Source organism: Necator americanus, chromosome X, assembly GCF_031761385.1.
Source record: "Necator americanus strain Aroian chromosome X, whole genome shotgun sequence".
NCBI classification, from domain to species: Eukaryota; Metazoa; Nematoda; class Chromadorea; order Rhabditida; family Ancylostomatidae; genus Necator; species Necator americanus.
In genome coordinates, this window is record NC_087376.1 from 22,262,942 (window position 1) to 22,277,130 (window position 14,189).

At 46.0% G+C, this 14,189-nt stretch overlaps 9 protein-coding genes across 13 annotated transcripts; 3 read left to right on the plus strand and 6 right to left on the minus strand.

The window, feature by feature from the left end:
- Window positions 1-226: 226 nt before the first annotated feature.
- On the minus strand, window positions 227-1,397 carry RB195_024785 (uncharacterized protein; the record flags this gene model as incomplete). 2 transcript variants are annotated; one of them, XM_064212682.1, is made up of 3 exons in its annotated part: window positions 227-692; window positions 752-930; window positions 1,038-1,322. In XM_064212682.1, the coding sequence occupies 3 exons, from the start codon at window positions 1,320-1,322 to the stop codon at window positions 227-229; spliced, it is 930 nt and encodes a 309-aa protein (XP_064068563.1). The 2 variants fall into 2 exon arrangements, with proteins under 2 accessions (XP_064068563.1, XP_064068562.1); XM_064212681.1 differs by having other exon boundaries at window positions 892-1,397.
- On the minus strand, window positions 1,340-2,088 carry RB195_024786 (uncharacterized protein; the record flags this gene model as incomplete). 2 transcript variants are annotated; one of them, XM_064212684.1, is made up of 2 exons in its annotated part: window positions 1,340-1,868; window positions 1,925-2,088. In XM_064212684.1, 2 exons carry the CDS (start codon window positions 2,086-2,088, stop codon window positions 1,340-1,342), a joined length of 693 nt encoding a protein of 230 aa, XP_064068564.1. The 2 variants fall into 2 exon arrangements, with proteins under 2 accessions (XP_064068564.1, XP_064068565.1); XM_064212683.1 differs by lacking the exon at window positions 1,340-1,868 and having other exon boundaries at window positions 1,876-2,088.
- Window positions 2,089-3,598: 1,510 nt separating this feature from the next.
- RB195_024787 (uncharacterized protein) lies at window positions 3,599-3,931 on the minus strand (the record flags this gene model as incomplete). 2 transcript variants are annotated; one of them, XM_064212686.1, is made up of 1 exon in its annotated part: window positions 3,599-3,931. In XM_064212686.1, the coding sequence occupies one exon, from the start codon at window positions 3,929-3,931 to the stop codon at window positions 3,599-3,601; it is 333 nt and encodes a 110-aa protein (XP_064068566.1). The 2 variants fall into 2 exon arrangements, with proteins under 2 accessions (XP_064068566.1, XP_064068567.1); XM_064212685.1 differs by having other exon boundaries at window positions 3,599-3,895.
- Window positions 3,932-4,100: 169 nt separating this feature from the next.
- On the minus strand, window positions 4,101-4,580 carry RB195_024788 (uncharacterized protein; the record flags this gene model as incomplete). The annotated part of the gene is made up of 1 exon (XM_064212687.1): window positions 4,101-4,580. One exon carries the CDS (start codon window positions 4,578-4,580, stop codon window positions 4,101-4,103), a length of 480 nt encoding a protein of 159 aa, XP_064068568.1.
- Window positions 4,581-4,652: 72 nt separating this feature from the next.
- RB195_024789 (uncharacterized protein) lies at window positions 4,653-5,186 on the minus strand (the record flags this gene model as incomplete). The annotated part of the gene is made up of 1 exon (XM_064212688.1): window positions 4,653-5,186. The coding sequence occupies one exon, from the start codon at window positions 5,184-5,186 to the stop codon at window positions 4,653-4,655; it is 534 nt and encodes a 177-aa protein (XP_064068569.1).
- Window positions 5,187-5,228: 42 nt separating this feature from the next.
- Window positions 5,229-6,004, minus strand: RB195_024790 (uncharacterized protein; the record flags this gene model as incomplete). Its single annotated transcript, XM_064212689.1, has 2 exons — window positions 5,229-5,705; window positions 5,816-6,004. 2 exons carry the CDS (start codon window positions 6,002-6,004, stop codon window positions 5,229-5,231), a joined length of 666 nt encoding a protein of 221 aa, XP_064068570.1.
- On the plus strand, window positions 5,463-12,220 carry RB195_024791 (uncharacterized protein; the record flags this gene model as incomplete). 2 transcript variants are annotated; one of them, XM_064212691.1, is made up of 6 exons in its annotated part: window positions 5,463-5,567; window positions 10,469-10,530; window positions 10,606-10,705; window positions 10,757-10,848; window positions 11,749-11,839; window positions 12,095-12,220. In XM_064212691.1, the coding sequence occupies 6 exons, from the start codon at window positions 5,463-5,465 to the stop codon at window positions 12,218-12,220; spliced, it is 576 nt and encodes a 191-aa protein (XP_064068571.1). The 2 variants fall into 2 exon arrangements, with proteins under 2 accessions (XP_064068571.1, XP_064068572.1); XM_064212690.1 differs by lacking the exon at window positions 5,463-5,567 and adding an exon at window positions 8,502-8,582.
- A 54-nt stretch (window positions 12,221-12,274) lies between these two features.
- RB195_024792 (uncharacterized protein) lies at window positions 12,275-12,832 on the plus strand (the record flags this gene model as incomplete). Its single annotated transcript, XM_064212692.1, has 1 exon — window positions 12,275-12,832. The coding sequence occupies one exon, from the start codon at window positions 12,275-12,277 to the stop codon at window positions 12,830-12,832; it is 558 nt and encodes a 185-aa protein (XP_064068573.1).
- Window positions 12,833-13,235: 403 nt separating this feature from the next.
- On the plus strand, window positions 13,236-14,083 carry RB195_024793 (uncharacterized protein; the record flags this gene model as incomplete). The annotated part of the gene is made up of 2 exons (XM_064212693.1): window positions 13,236-13,324; window positions 13,387-14,083. The coding sequence occupies 2 exons, from the start codon at window positions 13,236-13,238 to the stop codon at window positions 14,081-14,083; spliced, it is 786 nt and encodes a 261-aa protein (XP_064068574.1).
- Between the last annotated feature and the right edge of the window lie 106 nt (window positions 14,084-14,189).

A 14,189-nucleotide genomic window follows, 5' to 3' on the forward strand; every position in this document is an offset into this window, starting at 1 on the left:
CCGTTGATGGTGCTGCCCGAGTCTCCGATCCGTACATCATGATGGGGCAAATTGCGGATAGGTAGACTCGCAGCTTGACTTCGTAGCTGATGGGGGGCCGACCACAGGCATTTTGTTGAGGAATTAAATGCAGAAATAGTATCAGCGCATCTTTGCTAAATGTCTTTCTCGTAGCTGCCGTTGTTCTTCAGCGTACATCCCAGGTAACAGAACTCATCGACGAGTTCTATCGGTTGTCCGTCCACTCTGATTCCCGTTCGAGGTCTCGAAGAGATTCACATTTCTTTGCATTTATCAGGGCGCACACATAGTCCATATGCTGCAACCAACTTCGATACAAGGTTGACAACATGTTGACATGTGATAACAAGTTTCGTACTGCTTCCCGCCAATGTAACAACATCGAATCGCGAACGTCAGCGTACTCGATATCGATCAAGGGGTGTCCTAATGGTGCTAGGATGATATCGGCAGGACACTGATCTACTGTTCTTCGCATAATGTCCCCGATGGCGAAATTGAACAGGAAGGGTCCTGCCACTGCCCCTTGTCTTTCTCCAGTTACCACCTCAAACGGTGTTGTACATCCGACCGGTGTTCGAACTGCAGCAATTGTTCGTTGATTCAGGTCATCAAACAAGCGAACGAACTTTCCTGGTACTCCATCGGCGCAGAGCGCGTTGAGAAGACGCCTTTAATGAGGAGAGTCGAAGACGGCTTCAAAGTCCAGAAAGGCTAACTTCATCAGTACCGCTGCCAGATTTCGATCACTCTCCTGACGATGAACACCTGGTCAATCATAGATCGGCCAGGACGAAAGCGAGCTAGCTCGTCGCGCTTTGTTTCTTCGCGATGTTTAATGAGTCGGTCCAGGATAATGCGCCCCAATACCTTGTGCATGGCATGCAGCAAGAGATTCCTCGATAATTCCTAGAGCACGTGACGGATAACTTCTTGTGGAGGGGAATTATGGTAGCGTTTCTCCAGGAATCAAGTATCCTTTCATCTGTCCATATTGAACGGATGATCTTGGTCACCACACGAGTCCCAGACGGAGGAAGATATTTTAGCATTTCTGCGCTAATCCCGTCGTCTCCACCGGATTTTCCATTATTCATTTTTTGAATACAGACTAGAACCTCCGACTCGGTCGGTGGCTCCTTGTTAACCGCATATGTCGGCCTATGAACGTGTTCGAGTTCAGGAGCTGACGGTGTTTGCTGGTTCAGCAAGGTCTTAATGTGTTCCCTCCAAATTGGAATAGTTGCTTCACCGACAGCTACTCCATTGACAGTGTTGAGGACAGGAGAACGTCTTTTCATTTTGCCGCGATACTGTTTTAGTAGAGCATAGGCTTTCTGCGGGTTCTTGTCCTCGCACGCCTTTTCAAACTCCATCGCTCTTGACGTCCACCGTTATCGCGGTCTTGTTGCAGTTGACGATGCAGCTTCCTTCTGAGACGCTTTTCCTGGTTGAAGTCACCAGTGCTGCGTGCGACACATACAGAATTGTACGCGGATTTTGTTTCCGCAGATGCAAGGGCAAACTTCTTCCGCGGCAACAAAACGGGGAGCGTTTCCTTTGCAGCGTCCTGGATGCACTTTGTGAAGGAATCCGTATCGCTAAGCTTCTCTCTGGTCTGCACCCCAACATGAATAGACACACGTTGGCGGAATTTCGGTCTACATTCTTCGTCTTTCACACCTGCCATATCGATTTTCGGTTGAAGAGAAACCTCGGTTTCTCTTGTGGAACCGCATCTTGAAGCTGAGAACTGGACGGTGGTCAGAGTCGAACGCGACGTCCCAAACAGCTCTAGATTTTCAGATAGCTGACTGAGGAATGTTCCTCGCCATAACGTAGTCGAGCTGAAGCTTAAGAGTCCTCATCTTCCGCTTGTGCTTCAGGCGTTAAAAGAGCTGACCCTTGCCACATGAGCAGATTGCGTCGATGATTCCTCGTAAACGTGGGAGCGATGATGAGCCGCGTCTGTTCGCACAAGTCGACCAGACGGTCGCCGTTGTCCGAAGTGCGCTCCGCTGGATAATACCATTTTCCTAGCACATCGGATTGCTGTTCGAGTCCCATCTTCGTATTTGCGTCAATTCCGACAATGACCACCCGCTAGCTTGGTATTTTAGACATCAACGCATTGAGTTCATCATAGAAGGCATCCTTACTGTTGTCCTCAGCGGTTTCCGCAGGGTGCGTGAGTACATACGATGCAGACTTTACTTCCTCTGCGATCCCGCAGTCGTAAAAAGGCGCATCTAGACGACGTTGAGCCAAATTCCTCCACCAGGTTCTTGTAATCGTTCCTCACAGCTATCGCGCAGCCACCTACTTTGTTCTCATCAGCATCGCCGCAGTATATGGTGTAATTTTCGATGCTGATGACGGGCCGATCTCTCACGTGTGTTTCCGGCAGTGCAGCAGAAGGCACACAGAGATATCACAGAATCCTAGAGAGGGCGGCTTGATGGATCTCACTTGATAGTGTTCGATGGTTCAGCGTGACGAAACGAATGGTTGTTGCCAAAGATTCCATGCTCCTCTCAGGCAGTTGAACTTTCAGAATATGGCCATTGGCGATGTGCTGGACGACATCACCTCTTTGCAATGTATGGGAATCTTTCACCATATAACAGTGCGGGTTGTATAGCTCGTACGTTCCCAATGCGTACACTCGAACGCCTGATTGCGTTTAGTTAAGGCAGGGCAACCACGTGCAGACAGCAATCAGACTCGTATACGCGGCACTAATATTTTACATTGCCAAGACGATAGGAAATAGAACGACTACAAATAGGATTTCAGAAACGAATAAAACCAAGCTCTAAGCTTCTTAACTTTTTTGAACCCTTTACGAAGTTAGCTATCTCTTGAGTTTTGCACACCACTCCATGCTCACTTGCACCGTCTATGCGGATTGCAACAGTCATCATCGCATTGTGAAGTTCTTAAACTTTCGGTCAATCTGCCTACGCTCAACTGCAGAAAGTAGATGGGCGGGGCATTCTGCATGCGCAGCCGAAAGATCTGCTGTCGCCAATGACCGCAGCGCAACGCAGTCATCGACGCACGCAACACTTAAGGAAATATTCTAACAGCCACTCTGGGTACCTTCTGATGTGCATGCATGCTCATCGCGTCCTTCGCAGAAGCAAGGGCCCTTGAACAACTTTTGCCCGTGATCACCTTGATCATCTTGACTCCCGTTGATCTTTGAACTGGTCGAACAGGCGCCAGTAGTTCATCCATTTATCCCGATCGCGTGCCAGAGTCGCCCATTGGTTCCTCTTTCCGCGTAGGACACGAAGAGCATCATAAATTTCTTTGAAGGACTTTGTGAAGAAGTTTGACCTTTGGGTCGGCGGTCTTCCTGCGCTTAATATAGCGGGGAACCCAGTTGTGCACGGCTCTGGTCCAACGGTTGTCGTTAAAGCTCATCATGAGTTCGGACCACCTTATTTTACTTTCCTTGGCAAACGTAGCAGCGTCTCTAATCTTCGATCGCTGACCCAGAAGAGAAGTCCGAATCCCGTCTCTCAAGTGCGTGAAGCGGGATACACCTAGCGTCACTCTCTCAATTTGGCCTTTAATGACGTTCACCGCGTTTTGTTTTGCGGCGAACTGCCCAGGTTTCCGAAGCATAGGTAAAAGTAGGAAGTACGGTGGTGTTGAAGAGGTGAGCACGGGACCAGGTGTTCCTGGTCTTCTTCACTACATCCTCGATGCTCTTATACGCTCCCCAAGCCGCTCGTCTCCTCCTGCCCAGCTCGGGGATCAGGTCGTCTTCATATTCATTTCCCGACTCAGATAAACGTGGCTGATCCATTCGAATATATTCGTTCCGTTGAGCGTGAATGGGGCGTTCAAAACTTCCGTTAGGCATGAATATCGTCCTTTGCAGATTCAAATATCGATGCATCCACTTGATTCGTGGAATTCGGTCCGCATTCGTTCCGCTTGAATGATGCTAGATGTTATCACAACGATGTCATCGGTAAAGCGCAAACAGTGTAGCTGCATCAACATTCACTCCCATGTCGTCCCATTCCAGCTTTCGCATTGCGTTCTCAAGGGTGGCTGTGAATGTTTTAATTGGGATTGTATTCACTGTGTCGGAACTCTCTCTTCACATCAATGATGCTATTCTTGTAGAATGGCAAAATTCTTGTCGTGAAGTTATTGTACAACTTTCGAAGTACCTTCACGTATTGAGTAAGGACGCCTTGGTTGTCCAAGGGTTCTATGACAGCTTCCGTCTCAACTGAGTCAAACGCCTTCTTTAAGTCGATGTTTGTGAGAAATAGCGACACCTTGTACTCTTGCGATACTTCGATGAGTTTCCAAACAGTGCGAATGTGGCCAGTCGTGTTGAATCCTTTTAAAAACCCTGCTTGTATGCACGGTTGTCCTTTATTTAACACTTTTCGCAATCCTGTGAAGATCACTCCTATGAATAGCATGTAGGTAACGAATGGCAAGCGAATTGGAGGATAGTTGCGGATGTCATGTGAATCTTCCTTCTTGTACAACAACACGGTCTTGCTGGTCTTCCATTGTTTAGGAATCATGCATTCCGACAGGTAAGGTGTAAAGTGTCTTGCCAGAGTATTGATGAGAATTGGTCTAGAGTTCTTCAGGTGTTAGGGTCTTATTCTGTCGGGACCGGGTGCCGCACGATTTCCTACCGATATGATACCATGTCGTACTTCGGACGGGAGAACCTCTCGAATGACATGTCCATTTTCCCTCCGATGGTGAGGAGACAAGTGGACATGGCTGTCGAAAAGATTAGAGTAGAGGTCGTAGATGACTTTCTCTATTCCCCTTCTCGATACAATGGTTGTTCCCTTCTTGTTCTGAAGGGCTGTCATCTTTGTCTTGCGATTGGCGAAGTTTCGACGGGCATAGCGGATGCTCTTTCCCGCCTCTGCAGCTTCAGCCAGTACTTGTGCTCTTCTCCCTTTGAGAATTCGCCCTATTGCCTCTCTGCAAAGCGTTGTGAGCTCAGATGTGAGTTCTTGGTTGCCTGCGGCCCGTGCAGCTCCACGCTGACGCACCAGCTCTAGAGTTTCCGGAGGCAGGCGTCTCTTGGTAGTTCTAGAACTCTGAGACTTCTTCGTGCAGTCACGAAGGTGTTCTACGAGCCGTTCACATCCGTCGTCATTGTTGTCCATGACGGTATCTTCACAAAAGCCAGCAAGCAAAGTTAAGAGATCTCAATTAATGATAGTTGTGGGGGTCCGCTTTCTGAACCTCGCGGCTTTCCCTTTCCCCGTTTGAAGGAATATCCTCGGAGGAGGCGATGATCCGGTTGTGAATGGAACTTTGGCACAGCAGCGATATCTGGCAGACAGAACCCTTTTACTGTAATCAATTTCATTACGACATCCTCCACCGGGTAACTTCCACGTCCAGCGTAGAGAGGAGGGCTTTTGGAATTGCGAGTTCCCATGGATGGTCTTGGTCGTCATGATGAACTCGGAGAGCTTCTCGCCCTGTTTGGTCCATTGCAGGCCATGGATCCCGATGTGAAGTTTCTCAGTCGTGCTTCTAAGGTCAATCTTGGCGTTAAAATCACCAACTATGACCCTGTATAAGGTATGATCTTCTTTGTGAATTTTCTCTAAGTCCGTATAGAAAGCTTCGACGTCCTCTTTGCATCTTGATGTTGAAGCGTAAGCGACGAAGATTGTCTGGCGTTGGACCACATCTCCTTATCCGCAGATGTCCGATATGGCCGCAGGCTGTTCGAAAGAGTAGATGTTCTTTGCCATATTCGTGTTGATGAGGACACCAACTACACCAGCTCCTCTACCGTCACATGTTCCTCAGAACAGTTCTTCTCCATTTCATCTACTGTGCTGAGAGGGTGGGATCGTATCGTCTCTGTCAGTCCGATGACGTCGTACTTAATCCTCCTAGCTTGTATCATCAGATCTTCAATGGCGGCATCCGATACAACCGTACATGCGTTATAAATACAAATCGTCATCCTAGTCCTTTTTCATTTCGGTAGCCTATGTGACTCCTGCAACCCCGTCCTTCCTGGCGCTATCGTACCAGGGGTTTCCTCCGAAATCAGGAGACTCTTTTCTATTACTGTGATATGCGCAAATTTCAAAACACATGGGTATCTTGCAAGCCTCTAGTCCCATGAGTTTTTGGTAGTACGTCGCGTTCTCCCTGAGTGGACAAGTGGAGCTTATTTGTTGTAGGCGACTCTAAACCGGCTCCCTTGCTCCTCCCTGTCACTTGACTGTAGGCTTTTGGCCGGATCCACGTGCAGGATACAAGATTGTAAGTGAGTCGTGGCTCAGCAGAACTAGGGAGCTCATCTCCTAAATCCGCCCGCGCCTCTGAGCAGGCACAAGGTCGTTTTTGGTCTTCCATTAGCCCCTCATCCGTCATCTAGAGATGCCCCACCAACAGGTTGTGATCCCTCTAGTGAGGGAGATACGTTGATGCTTGCTCGTGATTAGGAGGAATGGAATCACAATTGGCGCCCTTTCAAACAATTCGAAGAGGGAAAAAAATGAAAAAGCAGGTGATATATAGAAATACAAGCCATTATTACTCAATTTTTAATTTCTATCGTGGGCTGCTTGTTGACTTTTGTGAGCTTCTTCTTCTACTATTGGTGAAGAATTTCAAACACTTTCTGTGCAGATAGATACTCTCGATCTAGGATTTACGTTGTTATAAGTTCAAACCAAAATCGAAACCATGTTTCAAAACCTTAAATGTGGTTTAGATATAGCATAAAATTACACAATTATTTGAGCCAATGTAACGTTTTTAATATTTACTATCACAAATGCATGAGCGAATTTTTCAGATAGAGTGCGTGTTTCGCTGACACTTCCAAATATCTCTCGGTGTAAAGGAAGTACACTACGAAATAAAAGGTGTCAGATCTAAACACGGACAAATAAGGTTGGGGGTTCAGTTGAAGAGTATGAGCGAGTATCACGCCCAATTCCAACTATTTTTTTTTTCGATCGCACCGAATCTGTCTACCTGAAGCCTGAAAATATGACCCGTCTACGGCGTCACACGTCTGCCAGCCGGAGGAAGAGTACCTAATAAGTATTCCTGCGCTCGTATATGTACTTATTATACTCCTGCGCTTGTTTAGGTGCTTATAAGTGCCTTGCAGAAGGATTCGGTGCGATGAGGTACTTTTCCTGCGCCGTTTTTCTGAATAATTATTGGAAGCTGAGCGTCATCGCGTCCACGCACGTAAACTACACCCATAGCTCTGCCTTTTTGTGGAGAAATCCAAACACTTTCAATTTTGTGGCATGATGACTGTGAGCTTTACCACTGTAGCTCAGCGAATATCCTCATATTCTGCTACCATACAACACTACCTGATTTTATCTCTTTTTCTAGTCACAACTTCTGCACTAGAATCACGCAAAAAATTGCATGCCAGTAAAATGCTCTCAAGTTCTTTTGAAAGTGATTTCGCACTAACAAGCCTCCTACACAAACTCTCTCTCTCAAGAGAAGCGTTAGACGCAATGGAGATAAGTACAACAAACGTTTTGCACATCCAAAAAATAAAGTAGGCACGCCCAAGCGTAGTTCTTTTGCAAATGGTCATTTACCACTTTGTCATCAGAACCAATTTTTCAAAATTGCACTTTTTAACACGAGAGTCGTCTTAATAGTATGTTCACGTGATTTGTGGGAACTGTTAAGGTTGGTTCAAAAATAATGCGCGTTTTTCGTCGCTCTCTCTTCACGGCAAATGTACTCCGGCTACACTCATCCTTAATATTAGAAGCCGTGTAGCGTTTTGTAGCGAATTTCGTTGTGATCGTGAATGCTAAAGTGATTTTGGACGAGAATCAGTGCTTGGTTAGTACCAATACATAGAAGATGATATGTCCAGGCAAGAGTTTCTCACCTCGTCTTCTTCTATGGCTTCAAGCTGGGCAGGTCTGCAGGTGAGACGGCTCGGAATATCGGCGCTAGTTGGGATGATTGAACCAGCACCAAACGCACGGTTCGGCATGGTTCAAATGGTTTCATTCATTGTGGCGATATGAGCCTCGAAGGAAGGTCGCGGCCACTCTTGTGAAGTTGGCAACTACCTGCTGAAGGCAATTATCGAAGATGATCCTTTTAAACAACACGAGAGGTTGCCCAAGAACTAGGCGTTGACCAATCAACGGTTATCTGCCATTTGGAAAAAATTGGAAAAAGAAATTGAAAAAGTTGACAAAGTGCCGTATGAACTGAGCGAGTCCCTAAGAAAACGCCGTTTACAGATCTGCTTAACGCTTCTATCACGCAACAAGAACGGTCATTTCTCGATCGTATTGTTGCGATGAGAAATGGTTCCATTACGACAACAGAAAGCATCCTGCTCAATGAATGAACAAGGATGAAGCTCCCAAGCGCTCCCAAAGTCGAAAACGCGCCCGAAGAAGACCATGGTGACTGTGTGATGGTGTGCTGCAGGTGTAATCCACTACAGTTTCATGAAACCTGGCGAGACCATCACCGTAGAGAAGTACTGCAAAGGACAAAATGCACTGAAACATCCAACTTCGTCGCCCAGTGTTAGTGAACAGAAACGGTCGAATTCTCTTAAACGACAATGCCCGACCACACATTTCAAAGGTGACGCTACTGAAGTGGAACGATTTAGGCTACGAGACTATACCTCACCCGCCATATTCGCCATTCACCTTTCGCCAGCCGACTATCACTTTTTCAAACATCTGAACAGTTGAATAAGAGGTAAGGTCTCCTAAAACCACGGTGATGCCGAAAACGACTTCCGAAACTTCGTCGACTCCAAAAACTCGGACTTTTATGCAGCGGGAATAAGCGAACTTGTGCCTCGTTAGCAAACATACGTGAACTGTAATGATTCTTATTTCGATTGATAAAGTTGATTTGGGGCGAGTTATATCATTTTGAAGTGAATATTTGAAAACGCGCATTATTTTTGCACCAACCTAATAATGGAGACCATAGTGCTACAACAATTTGTGACATAGGTTCGTTGAGTTTCCTTTGATTAAGATTTTCTACTGAATATTACAACAACTTGACCGACTTGACCTAGGTAGGCTCTAGGCGATAAGATTAGCCCGCTGATCCTATTGCTTGAAGCAATTACCAGCTTCTTTGCTGGTGTGGGTCGCCCTTGGATAACACTGCTCAACGTTCTCAGTCTAGAGCAGGAGTTCGCACAGAATCAGTTATCCCAAATTCATCGCTGTTCATTGTCCTGTGAGATTAAACGCCACGCTTAAACTGTCTTGACGCGGAATTCGACAATGTTCAGCCGTTCACTGCGACAAAACGGAGGTTAGTTGCAAATATTCAAATATTGCTCTTTATAGACGTTTGACTTGTGCTCTGATGGGTTGCTGGACAACAGTGCATTTTTCATTGCTTGGATAACTCTCGTGGTATAACTATGCAAGTTGTATCGCTCCTGTGTGTCCAGAGGCGGCACATAACAACAACTCAGCAAATCAATCAATCAATACTATGGTTTTCGTTATTGTTAACAACCTGTTCCCACCTCTCGAGAGTTTTTGATTTCGATTATTTTTCTCTACACACTCATGAGTTACAAAAAGGACAAGTCCTTTGAGGTTTACTATTTTGGAGCAGTTGATCCATCTATAATGTTCTTTACGTACACGACGCAAATATCTCGAAGTACTTCGGTTAATTATAACTTGTACTCTTCTTTTGCGCTTTATAAGCACGGTTCAAACTACCAAGGTTGAGGAAATAATCTATCATTCTATTTTAAAATGTTTCGGCAGGCACGAAGATATGAGCCTATCACCTATCCGATGTATGAGAATGCCTGGCAGATCATGTCTGGGCGGCGAAAATATCCGATATTATCGGAGTGAGTGGAGCTTAAAGGCATCACCCCACGAATCTGAGGTGATGCAGATTTCAGGTGGAGTATTCGTATACGGGATGGGAGACTATGGGGAGGGTGGTGATCCCGTCCATTTCTTCCTAATTGCCGTAAAAAACGGCCCGGAAGATACGGCTTCAGGCGTTCTGGCGCACTATTTCCCACTGGGAGTTCGACTGGAGCGCGCCAGCCTTGTGCGGCGCCGCATCTTCCGGGCCGTTTTTACGGCAATTAGGAAGAAGTGGACGGAATCACCTCCATCTCCGTAGACTCCCATCCCGTATACGAATACTCCACCTGAAATCTGCACCACCTCAGATTCGTGGTATGCTGCCTTTAAGCAGATGAAGAGAAGATATCAAGAGAAGATTCCAAACGTGATAATTCCTGCCGTTTGTTTTCATTTTAAGTTTTCTTATGCTGTTCAGTAAAACGATTACAACATTCACAAAGAGCGGAAAAGCTCTTTAAAATGGTGTCACACTTTGTCTAAAAATAGGTGAATTGTTTTTGCAAGGTGATCAATCATTCGTCTCTATCGTTTTTTTTTTTCAGGCTCACTGTTTTGAGCCGGTCCGTTCAGCTTCCGATTTCGCAATTGGAACGCTTCATATAAGGTAGAGCCCATAAAAGTGAGCGTGATTCAGTGTCTACTTGAGCAATTTTTTGCTTAGACTGCTTTGGATTTTCAGGGATGACTGCTTGGACATGTCTACCGAAAGTGTGCATAAAAGCTTTGAGCATTTCTATCCAACTATCAGTATTTTTGGTCCGGAAAGTATTGTATTGAAGGTAGTGACTATTAGGAGTTGTTAATGAAGGACCTTTAATTTGAAATCCTAGTCTCTTGTTGTTGAAAACTCGTGTGAACCGCTGCGGCCTCAATTTCCTCGACCAGCAGCGACAGCACACTACGTGTATCCTATTGTAGGGAGGTAAGTTCCATCTTGTTTCGAGAAAATTACACCTGAGTTCTTTCTAACTTTTCAGCAAATTTATGCCAGGAGGCGTTGTATTAAAGTTCTCTTTCAGCAGCCTTTTTATGACGAAGGTAACCGTTGCATCTTTAAAGGCAGAAAACCACGAATCTGACGTGTTGAGGGAATCCGAAAGAAAAGCTAGAGTTGGGGTTGAAGACTGCGAGAGACGGTGTGCTTCCGCTCATCTCTCCGTAACTAGTGTAGAAACGGCGTGATGACTGCTTTAATTCCCTACGATGTACGATAGAACGCCACCCTTTGCACACGTTCCGGTTCCCTCAGCAGCCTTTTCATTGGTTTCACTTGAACATTCTGGTAGGAATACATCACTGATCTTCGACCGCTCTCACTTCAATGCAGCGCGCTGCAACTGAAGTCGTCGTAAGAAGTGACGCCCTCCGCGCCGTGTATAACGACGATTGGGGAAAGGTGAGCGGAACCTCTCCGGATCCCGCGATCTTCAAGCCATCTCTAGCTTTTCCAGCGGAATGCTTCGTCACAACAGATTCGTAGTATGCTGCTTCGGATGGAATTACAATTTAACAAGTGGTGAACAAATAGCTAACAAATCGCCTTTCCTCTCTTTCAAGAATAGCGCAGGGGTTTGCTTTTTCTTGTTTGCGGCTTTGACATGGGAAGGAGATATTATATCTTAGTTTTAGCAAGTATTTGAGTACAACTTGAACTTTGTGCGGGTCCTTTCTTGTACTGAACCTTTGTGACTGGCCTATTTGTAGAGTGGTATGGAACGAGGCTTAATATTCATGTAGGGACTTTACTTTAATAGGTATCTTCGCAGATCATTGTTAATCGTGGGTAGAGCTGCACTGATCTGGTCCTTGTGAAATTTTCCAGATTAGTGCTGGTAGATATGGACGATAGGATTCTCCTTACTGGAGAACTGCGTCAAACGCGCAAGTCAACTGCTACACGTGCAACTGTTCAGGTATGCATTTGCAAGGTTTGGTCAATGTCATGTATAAAACATGTACGCCTTCTAAATCCAAAGAACAGTAATTGCTTGTTCGTAAGGCAATAGCTCTTCCCAAATCACTTAATCTATTCTGCAACAGATTTTCTGACAGTCGTAAGCTAGGAATCATTGCACTTAACTTTCAGCCGCAGTCACGTAGACTACCGAAACGGAAAAGGACTAGAATAACGATATATATGTTTTTATAACGCCCGTACGCTTGCACAGGAAGCGGTCATCGAAGATCTGATGATGCAAGCAAAGAAGATTAAGTACGACGTCATCGGATTGACCGAGACGAGACGACGTCACCCTCTCAACGCCGTATATGAAACTGGAGAAGAACTGTTCTGAGGAACATGTGACGGTAGAGGAGCTGGTGTAGTTGGTGTCCTCGTCAACACGAGTATGGCAAAGAACATCTACTCTTTCGAACAGCCTGCGGCCGTATCGGACATCTGCGGAAAAGGAGATGAGGTCCAACGCCAGACAATCTTCGTCGCTTACGCTTCAACATCAAGATGCAAAGAAGACGTCGAAGCTTTCTATACGGACTTAGAGAAAATTCACAAAGAAGATCATACCTTATACAGGGTCATAGTTGGTGATTTTAACGCCAAGATTGACCTTAGAAGCACGACTGAGAAACTTCACATCGGGATCCATGGCCTGCAATGGACCAAACAGGGCGAGAAGCTCTCTGAGTTCATCATGACGACCAAGACCATCCATGGGAACTCGCAATTCCAAAAGCCCTCCTCTCTACGCTGGACGTGGAAGTTACCCGGTGGAGGATGTCGTAATGAAATTGATTACAGTAAAAGGGTTCTGTCTGCCAGATATCGCTGCTGTGCCAAAGTTCCATTCACAACCGGATCATCGCCTCCTCCGAGGAAGATTTTCCTTCACACGGAGAAAAGAGAAGGCCGCGAGGTTCAGAGAGCGGTGCCCTACAACTATCATTAATTGGGATCTCCTCACGACGACGGATGTGAATGCCTCGTAGAACATCTTCATGACTACACGGGAAGGGTTCAGATTTTTAAAACTACTAAGAGACGCCTGCCTCCGGGAACTCTAGAGCTGGTGCGTCAGCGTGGAGCTGCACGGGCCGCAGGCAACCAAGAACTCACATCTGAGCTCACAACGCTTTGCAGAGAGGCAATAGGGCGAATTCTCAAAGGGAGAAGAGCACAAGTACTGGCTGAAGCTGCAGAGGCGGGAAAAAGCATCCGCTATGCCCGTCGAAACTTCGCCAATCGCAAGACAAAGATGACAGCCCTTCAGAACAAGAAGGGAACAACCATTGTATCGAGAAGGGGAATAGAGAAAGTCATCTACGACCTCTACTCTAATCTTTTCGACAGCCATGTCCACTTGTCTCCTCACCATCGGAGGGAAAATGGACATGTCATTCGAGAGGTTCTCCCGTCCGAAGTACGACATGGTATCATATCGGTAGGAAATCGTGCGGCACCCGGTCCCGACAGAATAAGACCCTAACACCTGAAGAACTCTAGACCAATTCTCATCAATACTCTGGCAAGACACTTTACACCTTACCTGTCGGAATGCATGATTCCTAAACAATGGAAGACCAGCAAGACCGTGTTGTTGTACAAGAAGGAAGATTCACATGACATCCGCAACTATCCTCCAATTCGCTTGCCATTCGTTACCTACATGCTATTCATGGGAGTGATCTTCACAGGATTGCGAAAAGTGTTAAATAAAGGACAACCGTGCATACAAGCAGGGTTTTTAAAAGGATTCAACACGACTGGTAACATTCGCACTGTCTGGAAACTCATCGAAGTATCGCAAGAGTACAAGGTGTCGCTATTTCTCACATTCATCGACTTAAAAAAGGCGTTTGACTCAGTTGAGGTGGAAGCGGTGTTGGAGGCCTTGGGCAACCAAGGTGTCCCTACTCAGTACGTAAAAGTGTGCGGTAACTTCAGGATCAGAATTTCACCATTCTACAGAAATATCATCATTGACGTGAAAAGGAGGGTCCGACAGGATGGTACAATCTCACCTAAAATATCCACGAACACTTTCAAGAACGCAATGCTAAAACTGGAATGGGACGACATAGGAGTGAAGATGATTGATCTACACTATCTGCGTTTTGTCGTTCTGGTAACAGCTAGCGTCAGTCAAGCGGAACTAATGCTGAACGAATTCGACGAAACATATGGATGCATTGGTCTTTAGCTGAATCTACACGACGATGCAAGACGATACTCATGGGAAGCGGATGGGTCTTTGATGTTCATTTACGCTAATTGATGCTTGCACATGCGAATGCATCAGCCACGTT